Source organism: Leptodactylus fuscus, chromosome 7 (assembly GCF_031893055.1).
Source record: "Leptodactylus fuscus isolate aLepFus1 chromosome 7, aLepFus1.hap2, whole genome shotgun sequence".
Lineage (NCBI taxonomy): Eukaryota > Metazoa > Chordata > Amphibia > Anura > Leptodactylidae > Leptodactylus > Leptodactylus fuscus.
Window position 1 is genome coordinate 11,430,960 of NC_134271.1, and position 19,562 is coordinate 11,450,521.

General features: G+C 44.1%; 1 protein-coding gene across 1 annotated transcript; it reads right to left on the minus strand.

Moving 5' to 3' along the window:
- Positions 1-2,435: 2,435 nt before the first annotated feature.
- FGF3 (fibroblast growth factor 3) lies at positions 2,436-12,158 on the minus strand. The gene is made up of 3 exons (XM_075283634.1): positions 11,717-12,158; positions 5,562-5,665; positions 2,436-2,932 (listed from the first exon to the last, which is right to left on the minus strand). Exons 1-3 carry the CDS (start codon positions 11,988-11,990, stop codon positions 2,600-2,602), a joined length of 711 nt encoding a protein of 236 aa, XP_075139735.1. The 5' UTR covers positions 11,991-12,158; the 3' UTR covers positions 2,436-2,599.
- Between the last annotated feature and the right edge of the window lie 7,404 nt (positions 12,159-19,562).

Below are 19,562 nucleotides of genomic sequence, written 5' to 3' on the forward strand. Positions count from 1 at the left end.
ATAATATAGACAGACAGACAGACATGTGACATTGGGGCCTCCCGTCCTCCTCCTTCGGGGTCTCCTGCTGCCCCCTTTCCCGCACATGGCTCCTTCTATCAGCTGTCCTATCTCACTCCACATCTCTCGCCTCGCTGGATGGAAACTTGAACTTGTTCTCTGCTGAAACGGTTCAAAAACCCATAAAAAAGGATCTGCCATAATGAAAGGCTGCACCAATGGGAGGCGAGGAGACGGGAGGAAGTCGTTACAGAGAATTAGAGGGCAAATTGCAGCTTTGCTGGAAGTATTTATTAACATTCCGTGTAACAGGGCGCAGCGGCCGCACTTCGGTTCCCAGGCTTACAGCCTTCGGCTTCTTTTAACCCCTACCTGGCCACTTGGGCGACTACAGGCATAAAAAATGACTAAAAACACCCTAACCCACTATGTAGAGAGCTCGGCTCGGTGGTCACGTCCTGAGCGCCGCTACCCTGACATGTCTTTCTACTTAAGCTTTAGATAAAACCTTGCGAGCCGCATGTGGGTGTAATAAGAACCTCATGGAGGCTTGTATGGGAAACTTCCCTCGCAGCAGAAAGCCGTCATGAGGGTTCACTACTTAATGTGGGATTTTTATTATTTGCTGATGATGATACATCAGATAATCGTTTTTTTTCCACTTTCGTGAGATGCTACTGGAATAACGTGTGCGGCCGGTCATATATGATAAAGTCGCTATGTCAGTTATATAGTTTTGATCAGATTTTCATGCATTTTCGTGCCACCAGAAATTCCTTTTGGTCAGCTCTTATTGGACTTTTGACTGGGGTTTTTGACCCTCCAGCATATGGTTTTTGCCAAGGGTAGGTCTCTAGTATTGTTTTTCTAGTTCTTGAGCCCTCGATATGGACAGTAACATAGATTCCTTACACAGAACAACTGCAGAGTTTCAGTGTATCCTATGTGATTCAGTCTATCTTCCTTTCATCCTGCTTCGAATCTGCTTTTTAGTTCTTACGAGCAAGATGAGTATTAATAGAGATAATAAGGACAAGCAGTGGAAGCCAGGAAGATCAGTGTATAGCTGCATCTCAGAGTACACAGGAGATTCTGCACTCAGCACACACAGGTAATGCCAACAGAAACTGTGAAGCAGCATAGCAGATTCAGCACTCAGCACACATAGATACTGTAGACAGGGAAGAGCCTTGTGAGGCTGCATTTTATAGGATACACTACAGATTCTGCATTCAGCACAAACAGATAGTATAGAGAGGCAATTTGAGATAAGGAGAACAGTGTGAGGCTGTATCTCATAGGAGATTCAGTACTCTCTACGGATAGATAGTGTAGACATATACAGTGAGCCATAGTGAGATATGAGGACACATCTCATAGGGTACACTGGAAATTCTGCATTCAGCAAACACAGATAGTATAGACAGTTAGTGGACTGTGACTCAAAGCTGCCATACATTCCAGTTTTTACTTTGGACTCACCAACCTTGCTTTAATTATGACACATGATGAACTTAATCCATATTAATAAATATATTTTAATACTTGCCCTCCTGTACAACCCTTAGCTTGGTTTCCAGTATCTAATGTTAGCGACTTACAGAACCTTGTAGCGGTGTATTAGCATCATAGGGCCAATGAACAATAAACCGAGGTGTCTTGTAATGGAATGTGAGGTAGACCGAGCGACTGTCCAGAAAGTCCTGATATCATGGATCAGACCAAGAGAAACAAAACGTAATACCAACAACATCATCCTCAGCGAGAAGGAAGGCGTGCTATGGTTTGAGCCAGTTCACAAGGAACATGTGACGTATGAGCCGTGAACACCTCACGCCTCAGTGGTTCGCCATATTATACAGTGTGTGCAGTCATCCCTCGCTTTACAATCCCTTGACCAAGTGGTTGACTATAATGGCACCAGTTCACAAATGGTGCCCAAAGCATTTTGCTGGTCAAACCGGTCATTGATGTGCTTGTTGTTACCTGGTGGCTCATGAATTCTCCTACGGAGGGGGTGCTATACCTAATGGCTTGGAAGACCATTGGTGGAGGTAGAGAAGACCTTGATGGAGGTGCGTAAAGGAAGCTACAGTACCCGGAACGTTCTGGACATGTGGTGTGAAGTGAACCGTATACAAGCTGCCATGTATGTAGTGTCGTATAGAAGAATACACCATTGGGATGAAGGGTTCACTAAATATTGTAAAGTGAGGGACCACCGTGTTAGGGCATCAGGGCCCCTAAGGGTATCGGAGTTACAGTTTCAGATGCAATTGTAGCTAAATATTGGTCCTTCAACCTGGATGAACCTAGAGTACAGTCACATTCAGAGGCATAGGTACCGACTAGTGCAAGCTATACCCAGTATCGGGACACGTCAGACCGGCCAATGACCACTAGTGGGTCGACCAAGTCAGCAGACACCAGAATAAATTATGACGTATCCATGTACCATGAACAGACCAATGGAATACATAGGCCTAAAAGTGAGGTAATCCATCATAGGCTCTACAAAATGTCCTAGCAGAAGACGTTCCCAAGTGAGGACTCCATGTCCACACCAGATCCGGAAGACTCCTTCATCTCACAAGTCTCCTCATTGTCCTCTTCTCTGTCTCCCGTTGTTTTTCTGTGGCTTTGGAATACTTTCTCTATGCTTTGTGTTCGTGTGAAATAACCTCACGGCGTCATGGTCTTTGTTGTCCAGGACTCGAGGCAAGAAAAGGGAGGATTTTTGAGTCCTCCGTGTCTTAAAACCTCTTCTGGGTCGCCCTTTGCCGTTGATAGACAAATACCAGAGTCTTTCCGCGCTGGCCTTGCGTTTTGTCCCAGCGCCGTTTGGAATTGTCCTGTGTAGTCGGGAAGCATAGGTGTTATATCCCAGTTCATGGATTCTCTCGACGAACTCACATTCGGGGTTGTAGGTCTCCTGAAAAAAATGAGAACAAAGGATGAGAGGGAAGAAACGGGCAAGAACAACGTCCATGAAACAGTGACTTAGGCTACAGCCCCAGTGTCAGAATGAGGTTCCTTTGACCCACCCTCCAAGGAACCCTGAGAAATAGACCTTCAAAGTTAAGTGTCTTCTGCTGGACCCTTATCATGTTAGAACCCTGGTCCACTGGAGGATGCTCTGGTGGACCAGTCCAACATTGTGCTGATCCGTATAGAGGTTGACCAGGTGTGAACCCTGTTTTTCCCCCAAAACTTTGGAAACAATGCCAACACTGCTCAAAGTGGGTCACATAATCCCTTGTGGCTCTAGTGAACGCCTGAAAATGCTCATATGTTTGGAAATTTATGTTCCTACCCCTTGAAGGGCAAATTGAAAGACCACTTCAATGATCTGACGGAAAATATTATTAATAATGGGGTTGTCCACCAGTCATTTTAAAAGGGTCTCCTAAAATACACTGAAATGAATCAACCTGTAATCTGTATTAAATTCTTCTACAGCACTCCTACAGGTGAAATGAAGTATGACAAGCTGTCCATTGAAATGAGATTCAATTCATATGATGGGTCCTCCAAAGTAAGAAGCCGTTTGTAGGCGCTGGTCTAGAGGTTCAGACTAAAAGTGGCCGAACCCATTAATTATGGTCGGACTGGCCACCCATCTAAGGTGTCCTGACTTTCCTTCGATGGCTGAGGTTGAGGAAGGGTCCTTGTTCTCAAGGAGGAAAGCTGGGGACTAGGAGTGACCTTTTACTTTCTTTGCACATACAGACAGTAGTTGTCACCTTAGGCACTGGCTGATAAGATATGGAGAGCGGCTCGTGTTACCCTCTGTCCATAAACAGATAAGGTGACCAAACAAACTGACCTGTCACCATGTGACTAATCTCTGCTTCTGGAACATCATGGTGACTGCAGAGGTTCATAGTGATGGCTGCTGCCCTGGCTATCCATAGGGGACAGTCCTATCAGTCCATCGCACTGCACTGACAACATCCCCATCACATTCGTCAATCTCTGCTCTACCCAAACGTCCCATACACAACCCCAGCCCAGAGTCTAAATGGTGTCTATACTAACTGGCCATACACTTAGGCAAGTGGTAGCCCAAAGGCTCCGTGCACTGTATAGTACACAAACCGGAGGCACCTCTGAACAGCTGAGCCATATGGAGGCCTATAGACGGGTCAGATATCCTAGACGTGGGCAATAAATAAAAATCCAGGGCAACCCCACATCTGCCATCGGTAGGACACAGGTAGTCACCCAATCCTGGACGTTCAGCCAACATTTTTGTAATGTGTGGGGTCATCTTAACGGCCCCTTCACACGGCGTAAGCGCGCCGCTCATTTAGACACGTGTCTGAGCGCGGCGCTTCAAAACAGAGACCATTGATTTCAATGGGAAGCGCGCGTATATCGAGCACCGCGCTCGGACACGTGCATCTAAATGAGTGGCGCTCTTACGCCGTGTGAAGGGGCCCTAAGACTCCATCTAGAATCCAGATTTTGCTTGACCTAAAGGGCTAGGCTGCAATACCAGACATAGCCTATGGCCATGTGTGGCACTGTTTTTTTTGTACAATCCTATATTATTTTATTGGCCCACTGTGAATCACCCAATTTTTGTACCTTAGTCATAATATACAGAGATATACTTATGGGAGACAATATGGTGGCGGTATTATATGGCGCATTAAACTGACATCAGTATCTTCCAATTGAGTCCCGCATCACATGGATAGATTTAGTCCAGGAGATCCCAGACCGAAACCCTGAGCCTGGATTCGCAGGTCCCGATTCTGTCTGGCAAATACTGACGACAAACAGTCCGTCTCTCCTGGACTAAATCCGTCTGTGTGAAGCGTGCCTTAAGGGCTTGTGCAAGAGTAGTGAATAATATCTACTTGTCCCAAAACAGCGCCACTCTTTTCCATGGACTATGCCTGGTATTGCAGCCGAAACTGTTTTACGTGAAAGTGGCCGAGCTACAACCCAGGTTGAGGCTATAGATTGCACCCAATTGGGTAGATAAGACTGAGTGACCCCCCAATGGCCTTGTAGTCAATTACCCTCCGGCCAATTCTCTACCCTAGTCCTGCCGCAGCATCTGATACCAAAATGGATGTGTCCAACCAGTCCTGGGATCCCACAGGGTGGCCTATGTGCTCCTCCTCTAAGTGGCGCTATTTCTAAGGCTGTGATCATCTATAAATTAAATAAATATAAATAGATGAGCCCTCCCCTGCCCCCCGGGGTGCGAAGAAGAACATCTTATTAGTTTGATGTCTTTGTCTCCTAGTTAAAAGGGAAGTGTCGGATCGGAAGGTTTTCATCTTGTGTAAATCGTGCGGGTGTTATGTAAAACAAACACGACACATCAGATCCCAAGGAAGACCCGTCATGTGGAATAGGTCTGTGTGTTTTTGGATTTCCGAGGATTACCACAACTCCTCTCGGCCACCTCAAGGCCTTGTCGCCGAGGGAAGCAAAACAAACACAAGACAATGCAGGCAAAGCTACTGTTGCAAAAAGTAAAGATTCGGGTTCCTGGGATTTAGCTCCTTGGACTAAAAGGTGTTTGTGCATTTCAGAGGACTCACTGAGGCGTAAAGTCTCCCTCTTTTGTTCATAGCCAGGTATCTCCCGGAGAACAGGCCTTTGATGGCGACGATTCCCACATCCACCGCCGTTATTTCTAGAATACCTGGAAATAAACAAAACACATTGTTTAATCCCCCTCAGCCCAAGCATAACCTCGCCCACGTTCCCATGGAAGAAACTATCTGAATCGAGTGGGGGAGCAGCGGACCTGTAATCTCGCAGCACTCCAGATTCTTCACTCACTTGTTACCTTACACAAAAATACCACTTAAACAACATTCTATTTTTGATGACATTTTTTGATAAATTTTTGTATATTGGGTCTGTCATGTATATTTTTTTTCTGTATATATCAATATATTATAAAATGAAAACATTTCAGTGTCCAATTTTGCATGTTTTATGATAAAACAAAATTGTACATTTTTGGATTTTTATTAATTTTTGAATTAAAATTCTATTTTTTTTGTAATATTTTGCAAATTTTGGGATTTTTTTTTTTTTAAAGAATTGAATTAACATTTTTGTAATAGTTTGTAAATTTTTAGATTTTTTTTATTTTTGAATTAAAATTCTGACTAATTTCTTGTAATATTTTGTAAATTTTTGGATTTTTTTTTAAATTGAATTAAAATTCTATTTTTTTTGTAAATTTTTGGATTTTTTTTATTTTTGAATTAAAATTTGACTTTTTTGGTAGTATTTTGTAAAAAAATTTTTTTTTTTTTTTTAATTTAATTGCAATTCTGACAATTTATTTGTAAAATTTTGTAAATTTTTCTATTTATTTTTTTCTGGGGGAGGGGGGTAAGAAAAGAAAAGATCCATTAATGGTTCTCATTCAACAGTAAAGAAAAAAAAATCACAAACAAAACAAAAACACCCATGTGGACGGATCCCATGTTGTGTTAAAAGAAAAATTGATCCATTGTGATCTGGTTTTTGTCATCGAAGTCAATGGAGTAATGGACTGAGAAAGTGGTGACCAAAAAGAGATCAGTCACGATCAGTTGTGATCTGCTGGTCAGTAGGTTTATCAATCACTTACCATTGTCAATTTTGTAAATTTTTTGTTACATTTGGAAAAATTTTGTAATGTTCTCACTACTTTTTCGTAATTTATTATTTATTTATTTTGGTTAAAGAACAGATTCATCGATGTTCATCGTTCACCACTATGAGGCTTATACTGATGACAAAGTTAAAAAAAAATCACAGAAACAAAAAAACACCCATGTAGACGGATCCCATGCTGTGCTAGGGAAAAGAAAAACTGATCCATTGTGATCTGCTTTTTGTCATCGAAGTCAATAGAGTCACGGAGTGAGTAAGTGGTGAACAAAAAGAGATCCGTCACGATCAGTTGTGATCAGGTGGTCAATATGTTTCTCAATCACTTACCATTGTTTTTGATTGATCGTGACGGATCCGTTTCCCCCCTCCTTGACTTCAATGGGAAACATTTTAAACTTTTTGGTTTTTTAGATAGTGCGAAACACTCCAATTGTCATCAGGTCAATCACAGAGCAAAAAATATACCTAAAAAGTTTCTACAAAAAAATCAGGAACCACAATAGTCCAGGGTGGTCAATTTTTTTAAGTCAATAAGGGAAGGATTTGACAACTTATGGTCACAGAGAAGAATTTCTATTTATTTCAGTGGAATAAAAATTGATCCCAAAGGGAAATTTTTGTTTTTTTCTTAAGAGGCAAATTTTTTTGTTTTTACATTAAATTTTGGTACCAATTGAAAATGGATATGGATTCTCGATTTGTCACAAGTTATCTTGTAGATGGAGGAACAAATTAATAAGTTTGTGGTCTTGGCAAAAATTTTTTGTTTTTTTACCTTAATTTTAACATCAATTGATCTCGATTTGTCAATTTGTCCTCAGTTACTCCACCCCTCTTACCTGAAGCCATGTGGTTTTAGCAAATATTTTTGTATTTTTTGGTACCCATTGCCTTCAGTCACTCGACCCCTTTTAGATGAATAAGTTTGTGACCCTATCTGGTATCGGCCAAAATTTTGGTTTTTCCCATGTTGTTTTTTACGTTAATTTTGGTACCCACAATTGATATCGATTCGTCATCAGTTAACCCATGTGGTCTTGACCCCCAAATTTTTTTACATTAATTTTTGTACCAATTGGCAATTGATATGGATTTGTCAGTTTCTCAACCCATTTTAGATAAAGTTTGTGAACCCCTTTTCCAATCTACCAATCCTGTAAATTTGGAGGCCACTCCTATGACGTAGTTGTAACGAAAGTAAGTGCCCCCTCACATCAGTTCTGGGTGACCACTCATCGAGTCGTCCGTGTAAGCTTACCCTAAGACCAGTTCCCTTTTAGGAAATGGTGGTTTCCTCTTCCCCCGCCCCCGATCCTTTGAGGTTTCCTAATCTCTATTTGCCATTAATAGGATGGGTATAAATGTTTTAAAAGTTTTTGGGGATTAGAATAACAAATGCAATATTTGGCAGGGTATTAGCGGCACACTTAGATGGATGGGGCAGAGGAGTCAGGTTTAATCTGCACAATCCCCGATGTTAGAATAATGGCTGACAACTACTAGGCGGCACAGCTCACTTGTTTTATGGCGTATAAGAAGCTTTAGCCGGGCCTGAGCGCATTCAGTGCCAGAGGGGCTTGTATATTGTTGCAGCGAGGCCTCCTAGGGGAGATCACCTTGTAATTTGTTACAGGGGCCGCTTCATCGGATTTCTGCGGCTATGTAAAAAGCATGTCCAAATGTGGAGAATCGATTGGTGTGGGATATCAAACCCTCCGGAGCCTCGTCTAGATCAATGTCCGAGGATTCTCTTACATTACCATATTGTGTCACTCCCGGCCTGCACCACCCCACCGGCTGTAACTCATGGACAAGGAGGAGGAGGAGATTTCCTGGAAGTCCATGGAATTATGTATGAGATGCGCGGATACTTATATCTCATACGTTGCTGCGGTATATTACATATTATACGTTACTGCGGTATATTACATATTATGCATGGCTGCGGTATGTTATACATGGCCGCAGTATACTATATATTATACATTGCTGTGGTATATTATACATGGCTGCGGTGCATTATATCTTACACGTGGCCACAGTATATCATATCATATACGTGTCTGCGGCCCATTATATCTTATATGTGGCTGTGGTATATTGTATCTTATATGTGGATATAGTACATTATATCTAATACGTGGCCACAGTATATTATATGCTATATGTGGATACAGTATATTATATCCTATACGTGGCCACAGTATATTATATGCTATATGTGGATACAGTATATTATATCCTATACGTGGCCACAGTATATATGTGGATACAGTATATTATATCCTATACGTGGCCACAGTATATAGCATATTATACGTGGATACAGTATATTATATCCTATACGTGGCTATGGTATATCGATGATTTAATTTTACTCTTTTGCCTCCACTATGATATAAACCAGGGGTAGGGAACGTACGGCTCTCCAGCTGTTGTAAAACTACAACTCCCAGCATCCATACTGGCTCTGCTGTTCTTGGAGCTCCCATAGAAGTGAATGGAGCATGCTGGGAATTGTAGTTTCACAGCAGCTGATGGGGTGAAGGTTCCCTACCCCTGATATAAACCCATAATACACCCCAGAGATGTGTCTTAGTATCTGAACTATGTGAGAACCTATGGCTGATCTATGATCATGTGACCACGCTGACGTAGCAGAGCTGACTGTGTCTTCCTGGGCTGTATCACATCACTTTTGGTCATTCATACGGAGAAGGATAAGAATTTTTCCCAGAAGTCCATGGAATTGCATATGAGATGAGTGGATGTATACAGATATGTGCTAGTGTCTGAGTGATATAGGATCCAGTACTCCTACATAATCACATGACCTGCTGAGTGTGACATATATATATATATATATATATATATATATATATATATATATATATACATACAGCGGATACATATAGCTTATACATGTCTGCAGAAGATTTAATTTTACTTTTTCCTCTCCAGTATGAAATATACATAATACATAGGATCCAATACTTATGTATTATCACGTGATCAAGTAGATATAGCAGAGCTGAATTTGTCATCCTGGGCTACATTACGTAATTCCTATGGACAAGAATAGGACATTTTCCCAGAAGTCAATGGAGTTACATATGAGATGTGTCCTAGTGCCTGATAGATTATCACATGACCATGGTGATGTAGCAGAGCTGAGTGTGTCATCCTGGGCTGCATTATGTCACTGTGATATTCATGGATGTCATATACATGGCTGTGTCCTAGTGTCTGAGCGATGTAGGATACAATACCTATCTATGGCCACGTAGATGTAGCAGAGCTGAGGTTGTCATCACATTGTATCATTCTCATAGTGCACCATACAGATGTGTCCTAGTGTCTGAGCTATATGGGATCCAACGTGGATCTATAACCACATGATGTACCAGAGAGGAGAGGACCAGGTAGATGTAGCAGAGCTAAAGTTGTCCTCACATGATGTAACTCCTGAGCTGCGTTACATCACTTTCTGTAATTCGCATGGACAAGGATAAGACATTTTCCCGGAATTCCCTAGAATTATATAGTGATCCGTATATCACGTACATGGCGGTATATAGATGATATCATTTTACATTCTCCCCTCCAGATTGACATCCATCTTATACATGGCCACAGTATATAGACACATCATGTATGATATACAGCACCCCGCAGATGTGTCCTAGTGTCGGAGCCGTGTAGGATCCCATACTGACACCTAATCCTGTGACCAGGCAGATGGAGCAGAGCCGAGTTTGTTTAGTGCCTGTAGGTTATCACCCGGGTTAGGGTAACACAGACTGGGATTTACCAAGTGACAAAGCCGGCTCTGCTACACGTGTCCATAGGAGGATGCTCACAGTGGGGATGTGACAGCTGAGCCGCACCGCAGGGACTTTATCCTGCCTTTTGACAAGAGGGTCAGTCTGGTGGACAAAACCCCCTGAATGTAGTCAGAGGGCGCCATACTCCTCCATTGTCCCTGACGGATGCCTCTTTCTCTTAACAAAACCCCGGCTTATCTGCCCTTAAACAAATGAGCCATTAGGAGCCACGGCCGAGGGTCCTTTCCCTCCAGGTTTATTGGGAGAAAGGCTCAGTGAGAGGCGGATAACGCCCCGGCGGCCCATTCATCCCCACAGCGCCTGGATGAAACAAGAGACAGCATGAAAAAGACTCGCAACCTCTCTCTATTAGCCAGGGACATGTTGGTTTCTGCGTCTAGACCTGGAGCGATAGTCTACCCTATAAGATGTACAGCGAGGGATCGGCGCCACAAATCTCACATAGAGGAAGGAATTGTAACAAGTCGTATCCTCGCTCCATCCTGTATATACCGCAGACGTACGGAGGGGTCATGGGCACGGCTATCTATGGCACCAGTGTAGTAGCCGACCTGTCATTCACAGCAGCGCTCCTTAATGCTCCCTATTACCAGCTACTAAAATAATGTACACCGAGGAGAGTGCGAATACCTGCCTAGAGGCAAAGCTGGGTGTCCTATAGGGTGTATGGCACAGTATATAGAGAGTCATAGGGCTTATAGACATATATGTAATAGACATATAAGACGCTGCATTATAGAAGGGCGATCCTATATACTCTGTATAAGTTGGACATAAAGAACATATAGTGATGTGAACTGTATCTATAAGCTATATATATGTGTATATTAAAGTATATATGTGTGTGTATGTATATTAATCTACACATATGTATATGAGTGTATTTCTATACATGTATATGTTTATATAGCAATGTATTTAGATGTCTGTATATATGTGTCTATGTATCCATGTTATTGTATATAAATATATGTGTCTGTAAAAATGTATGTCCATGTGTGCTGTGTATATAAATGTATATGTATACATCTATGTGTCTATATATACATCTTTCTATATATCTATGTCTGTGTATATAAATGTATATATCTATGTGTCTGTCTATATATATGTATATATCTATGTGTCTATGTATATAAATGTATATATCTATGTGTCTATGTATATATATATATATATATATATCTATATCTTAGTGTCTATGTATATAATACCCCTCCGCCCCTGGCACTTACTGAAGATACTGTTCTTCTCCAGCGTCCCATTGATCTTGCCGTTCAGATGTATCTGTAGGTGATACTTAGTTGCACAGTATAGCTTCCTATGTCGGGGCGCTCCTCCAAGGTGTTCATATACCCCGCCGCGTCCCCCCGCATCCCTCCTCAGCCTGGGGTCGCACAGTTTGCCTCCGGCACAGGGCACCTTGGCAGTCCCCGACAAACCCTTCGCCCAGGATACCTGCCGACCGAGATCGAAACAACTGAGCAACAAGATCCAGATTATAAGCATTGTGGCATGGCCGAAATACTGGAGGCTGGAAGGCTGGAAGCAAATGTCACCAGGGGTCCCATTAAAGAGGTCTTGTTAGCGGTGGCGAGTCCCACTACTCTGATGCCTGAGACATTGGAGGTGTTATCTGACCCTTTATCTGTCTCCTCCTGATCTTCTAAGTCAATAGATGTCAGGGAAGGCCACAGGTTCAGGGATTAGTAGCAGCCGGGGTCTCACCATCTCCCAACGTGATGCCTTGTGAATTTTATGAGTTTACAAGAAATAGTGGTGCTGAACTGCCCTGAAATAAAAGCCCCCCCCCCTCCCCTCGCAACAATAGACAGATCCCGACCAATTGATACAAAGGAGGCAGGCAAGGTATCAGTCTTGTGTGAACTAAAAGTGCAGGCTGGATAAAATTACACAGCACGACTTACAGGAGGAAAGGGAAAAAAAAAAGCCACATCACAAAGAGTCAGCAGCCCGAGAGGAGAAGAGGAGGGCCTGCGCCCGGCCCAAAAAAAAGAACAATTCTGCATAGCAAAAATATACATCGGGGACTGGCAGAGAGAATGGTCCCTGCGCCTATCAATCCCCCCATCACAATACATGACAGTCTGGATGACGGATGTCGCCAATGAGACAACCTGGGGAAATCACTCTTATAAATGCAGATGTCAATGGCACATGTGAAAAGGAGGCAGACGCGGGATGTCCGTCCATTGTGAGGGCTCCGGAGCGCTCCTATAGATCGTTAGTATCACCGAGACTGATGAGAGAGAAAGAGGGGTATCCAACAGGAGGCGGACGGCTATCTAGATCAGGGGATCTCAATCTGGGGTACATGTACTAAAGGGGGAATGCCCTACAGTCCTTGGGGGTACGTGCCTAAGCCGAGCACCACTGTCCCATGTCCAGGATGGATGACTGTACACATCAGCATCATCCCTATAGAAATACAATGAGCAAATCCATCAGTATTGTGGGGGGGCCATTATATTACATATGGGACACTGTGGGGGGGTATTATATTACATGTAAGAGCACTGAAGGGGCCGTTATAGTGTGTGAAGGAGGATTGAAGGGGCCACTGATGGGGCCATTATACTACATGTGGGGGCACTGATGGGGTCATTATACTACATGTGGGGGCACTGATGGGGTCATTATACTACATGTGGGGGCACTGATGGGGCCATTATACTACATGTGGGGGCACTGATGGGGCCATTATACTACATGTGGGGGCACTGATGGGGCCATTATACTACATGTGGGGGCACTGAGGGGCCATTATACTACATGTGGGAGCACTGATGGGGCAATTATACTACATGTGGAGGCACTGAGGGGCCATTATACTACATGTGGGAGCACTGATGGGGCAATTATACTACATGTGGGGGCACTGAGGGGCCATTATACTATATGTGGGGGCACCGATGGGGCCATTATACTACATGTGGGGGCACCGATGGGACCATTATACTACATGGGGGGGCACTGATGGGGCCATTATACTACATGCGGGGGCACTGATGGGGCCATTATACTACATGCGGGGGCACTGATGGGGTCATTATACTACATGTGGGGCCACTGATGGGGCCATTATACTACATGTGGGGCCACTGATGGGGCCATTATACTACATGTGGAGGCACTGATGGGGCCATTATACTACATGTGGGGGAACTGATGGGGCCATTATACTACATGTGGGGGAACTGATGGGGCCATTATACTACATGTGGGGGCACTGATGGGGCCATTATACTACATGTGGGGGCACTGATGGGGCCATTATACTACATGTGGGGGCACTGAGGGGGCCATTATACTACATGTGGGGGCACTGATGGGGCCATTATACTATATGTGAGGGCACTGATGGGGCCATTATACTACATGTGGGAGCACTGATGGAGCCATTATACTACATGTGGGGGCACTGAGGGGGCCATTATAGTACATGTGGGGGCACTGAGGGGGCCATTATACTACATGTGGGGGCACTGATGGAGCCATTATACTACATGTGGGAGCACTGATGGAGCCATTATACTACATGTGGGAGCACTGATGGAGCCATTATACTACATGTGGGGGCACTGATGGGGCCATTATACTACATGTGGGGGCACTGAGGGGACCTTTATACTACATGCGGGAGCACTGATGGAGCCATTATACTACATGTGGGGGCACTGATGGAGCCATTATACTACATGTGGGGGCACTGATAGAGCCATTATACTACATGTGGGGGCACTGATGGGGCCATTATACTACATGCGGGGGCACTGATGGAGCCATTATACTACATGTGGGGGCACTGATGGAGCCATTATACTACATGTGGGAGCACTGATGGGGTCATTATACTACATGTGGGGGCACTGATGGGGCCATTATACTACATGTGGGGGCACTGAAGACTAAACCAGATGGCGGTCACTGAGGATAGTTATGCCTCCAGTCACCACATTGCACCAGATCATCTTTAGATTCCCAGGTCGGGCGCCATTATGCCGCCACAAAGCTCCCAATCCCCTGAATGGCCACAGAAGTAAAGGGGCTTCTGAGACCCGAAATATGAGCTAAAGCAGAGAATTGTACACTCACCGGCCACTTTATTAGGTACACCTGTCCAACTGCTCGTTAACACTTAATTTCTAATCAGCCAATCACATGGCGGCCACTCAGTGCATTTAGGCATGTAGACATGGTCAAGACAATCTCCTGCAGTTCAAACCGAGCATCAGTATGTGGAAGAAAGGTGATTTGAGTGCCTTTGAACGTGGCATGGTTGTTGGTGCCAGAAGGGCTGGTCTGAGTATTTCAGAAACTGCTGATCTACTGGGATTTTCACGCACAACCATCTCTAGGGTTTACAGAGAATGGTCCGAAAAAGAAAAAACATCCAGTGAGCGGCAGTTCTGTGGGCGGAAATGCGTTGTTGATGTCAGAGGAGAATGGCCAGACTGGTTCGAGCTGATAGAAAGGCAACAGTGACTCAAATAGCCACCCGTTACAACCAAGGTAGCCAGAAGAGCATCTCTGAACGCCGCACAGTACGTCGAACTTTGAGGCTACAGATGGGCTACAGCAGCAGAAGACCACACCGGGGGCCACTCCTTTCAGCTAAGAACAGGAAACTGAGGCTACAATTTGCACAAGCTCATCGAAATTGGACAATTGAAGATTGGAAAAACGTTGCCTGGTCTGATGAGTCTCGATTTCTGCTGCAACATTCGGATGGTAGGGTCAGAATTTGGCGTCAACAACATGAAAGCATGGATCCATCCTGCCTTGTATCGGTAACGGTTCAGGCTGGTGGTGGTGGTGTCATGGTGTGGGGAATATTTTCTTGGCACTCTTTGGGCCCCTTGGTACCAATTGAGCATCGTTGCAACGCCAAAGTCTACCTGAGTATTGTTGCTGACCATGTCCATCCCTTTATGACCACAATGTACCCAACATCTGATGGCTACTTTCAGCAGGATAATGCAATGCCATGTCATAAAGCTGGAATCATCTCAGACTGGTTTCTTGAACATGACAATGAGTTCACTGTACTCCAATGGCCTCCACAGTCACCAGATCTCAATCCAATAGAGGAGCATCTTTGGGATGTGGTGGAACGGGAGATTCGCATCATGGATGTGCAGCCGACAAATCTGCGGCAACTGTGTGATGCCATCATGTCAATATGGAGCAAAATCTCTGAGGAATGCTTCCAGCACCTTGTTGTATCTATGCCACGAAGAATTGAGGCAGTTCTGAAGGCAAAAGGGGGTCCAACCCGTTACTAGCATGGTGTACCTAATAAAGTGGCCGGTGAGTGTATAACATAAGAAATACGTTTTCCTTACCTGTTCCTCCTCCGCTCCAGCACTGTGGCTTTGGTTCCCCACTCGCCTCTTGTTGCTGGCGCAGCAGCAATGACATCACCAACCACTCCAGTAGTCAGTGACATCATCAATTCAGAAACACTGGTGCTGCAGTGATGACATCTCCAACTTCCTCATATAACCAACGAGGCCAGTGATTGGCTGCAGCAGTCACATGGTGTACTAGATATCGATGTCATCAATGCAGATCCCATCACACTGCAGCAATGATGTCACTGACTACGCCACATGACCAATAAGATCAGTGATCAGCTATACCAGTCCCATGGAGTTCTAATTGATGATGTCATCACTGCAGCACTAGTCTCTCTGTGTTGATGATGTCACTGCCCCACATAACCAAAGAGGTCAGTGATTGGCTGCAGCAGTTACACAGAGTAATATCTGGTGATGTCATCATCGCTGCAGCAATGATGTCACTGACTACCCCATGTGACCACTGAGGTCAGTAACTGTCTGCACAATGACATGGACAGTCACTTTGTTATTTTATCTCATTCCCCTTTTAAATAATACCGTGATGACCTGCAGCCACCACTAGGGGGAGTTTATATATTTATAGATGGATAGTATCACAGTATACAGTGAGCTCCCCCTAGTGGTGGCCGCAGGTAACCATCTAATTCACCTCACATCAGTGCAGAAATATATAGTATTTGGACAGAGCAGAGAGCCTATGTAGTAGCGGCCATCATACAGGACGTCAGGGAGCGGCGCAGGAACTCCTGGGTATTTTATCAGGTCAGTCACATGACCAGACTAGAGAGAAATAAAAAAGATCAGTTATCACACGTAGCACATACATGACACATATCAACATGCATAGCATCATACATAATGGTATCACATGTATTACACATACATATCACACATATAAGAAATCTCCCATATAGCATCACACATATCACATACATTACATACATCACACATACCAAATGTATCACAGTCACAAATATATTACACTCATATGTTGTCATACATATCACATGTAAACAATATATCACACATACCACCACAAACATCTTACATGTATCACGCATATCACATCATACATATCTGTATCACACATAACAGACCACACATATACAGTCACATGTCTATGTTATATGTATGTCTGAAGCATTGTGGCCCTAATATGACCTAATATAAATAATACTACTCTATAGTGACATGTACCGCACATGACAAGTACATCATATATCACACATAACAGACTACATGTATCACATATCATACACATCACAGCCCCGTCTCCTCCTGTGTTACTCGTCTCTATTAGTCCTTGTCCTCTCTAATCTGGTCATTGACCTTCATCGGCCGGGGCCATGGGCCGCTTGTCACGCAAGACGACTACAAGACTCTCCTACATGTCAGAGCCCACGTCAGGATTTCACTCATTGCACCGCGAGAGCCCTGAAATCTCTCCGTCCAGAACATGTGAGGAGACAAAATACAAAAACTTATATTGACTCGTGGTGAGTAATCCTGACATAACCTCACACGGACATGAGGGGCATCTGCGCGCCGCTCCAGAGTCACTTACTGGGGCCCATCCCCAGGGGGGTCAGAGCTTGTGATGGGTCGTGTAGCAGGGCCTGGAGTATCTGATCCTACAATATGGGCAGAGACGCCATTACTAGAATAGTGGCCATCGACTGTCCCCCACCTGAGGTCTCTAACCACTCCCTAGGAAGGACCAATACATGTCTGTACAATATCATTGCGCCCCCTAGGGGAGGGGTTACTAATTTGCTTCTATGCTATAACAGGATTTTCAAGGATGGAGAGCACATTAAGAGTCTGAGCCCAGCGCCCACTCCAGTCTATGTCACATTATAATCCAAAAGTGCAACTTCAAGCTCTTGTGCTCCAATGCCAGCTTTGTACCATCTATACAGGGTGTCCTATTAGGTTTAGGCAGGACCACTGGCTCCCCCAAAAGCTCCAGGGACCTCTGCTATGGGGGGCTAAGACTACAGGACTCCTCGACTACGTCCCACTCTGCTCCGTCCGCCATCAGATTGTTATTTCCTCTCTATCTCAACGACATCCTGAGAGTGATGAACAACATCCTCCTCCTTATCTGCCCCGATCACAACCTACAACCATCAAGGCTGATTAAGACATGGGGATGGCGGTATAACGTTCCTTGGCTGCAGACTGATAGTATAAGACATATATATCTCGCTGTAATGACCAAACCCTTACAGATATAATATGGATACGGTTAGAAAAACATGGCTACTCCTTCACAAACAGCACCACACGGTCAGGGGGCTGGGTCTGGTATTGCAGCTCAGTTGTAGAGTGGCCGGCTGTAGAAGAACACAAGATGTTTCTGCCCAGGAGACGTTTCACTTGTAAGGAGTTAATATATCGCATCTCCCCCCTCCCCACCGCACTCAGTAGGATCGGCCCGGACGGTCCCAGGGGCACAGAAGAGCACAAATGACCTTGGCCACAATTGCTTCCATCTTGGTCACATTACATCTTGCCATTTCCATAATTAACGCCGTCATCTTGAAGTCTTTTCTGCCTTTGGCTTTAAGACAATTCAGGCTTCAAAGCCGGTTGCGTCCAGGCCGGAGAGAGCGCGGCATTTACTGCGAGCATTAATTGTCCCCTTCTAAATAAAGGACATGTGACCTCCTGAGAAATATCAAAGGACCCCCCAGCCCTCAGCTCGCTCTGTGAAACCTTCAATGGGAACCTCCAGACATCTATACAATAGGCCGTGAGTCCGCTCTTGTCAATTGTATACTGTCTGGTGACCATTTATGGAAAAAAGCAAAAAAAAAAAAACCCAAAAAACTATGAAAAAGTCCCCTTTGATGCGGTATAATTCTGAGCACGGGGCTTCGGGTGAACACCACCCGCACTTCCATCGCGCTCCGTGCCAACTACACAGCATGTAAATGTGCCCCACACAAAACCAATTCAGGCCCCAGACAACAGAAAGGTCTTCAAAACAGGCGGGGCGGCCGCGGATTTAACCCCTCTTGACAGGCGGCATCAGGGTCACCCACTAACACATACGCATGTAAAGAGGGTACTTAACCCTCCCAGTGTTTGCGGTATAGGTCATCACCTATACTGTATACGGAAAACACCGCCACGTGTACGCTTGTATTACAATGTACATACTGCCATACTGTGCCCACGTAATACTGTTATTTAGTGCATAAGTATATTATATATATAGTCATATGGTACCCACGTAGTACTGCCATATGTTTACCATCCTTTACTGCCCTATACTGCCACAAGGTTTTGACACAATTTTGATATTTAGTGTCCAAGTACTGTATAGAAATAACACTACCAAATAGTACCAACATAGTGTTGCCATATAGTCTGCATACAACACAACACTGATATTTAGTGCCCAATTATATCATATAGATAATACTACCATAGAGTGCCCACATAGTACAGTATTTACCATACAATATGGCCATACAGCACACACAAAGTACTGCTATTTAGTGCTCAAATACAGTATATAATACTTCCATATGGTGCCTATATAGTACTACCACAGAGTTATCATGTAATACTGCCATATACTGCCCACACTATTTTGCTGTTTAGTGCCCAAAGACAGTATATAAATAATACTACTCTATAGTGACATGTACCCCACATCACAAGTACATCATACATCACACATATTCAT

What these genes read in the sequence shown, in the direction of transcription:
- FGF3 (XM_075283634.1), bottom strand. Translation starts at nt 11,990, where the DNA reads ATGCTTATAATCTGGATCTTGTTGCTCAGTTGTTTCGATCTCGGTCGG. An exon ending in GGAGAAGAACAGTATCTTCA is followed by an intron (nt 5,666 to 11,716) that starts GTAAGTGCCAGG and finishes GTTTATTTCCAG; the next exon opens with GTATTCTAGAAATAACGGCG. An exon ending in GAGGGAGACTTTACGCCTCA is followed by an intron (nt 2,933 to 5,561) that starts GTGAGTCCTCTG and finishes CATTTTTTTCAG; the next exon opens with GAGACCTACAACCCCGAATG.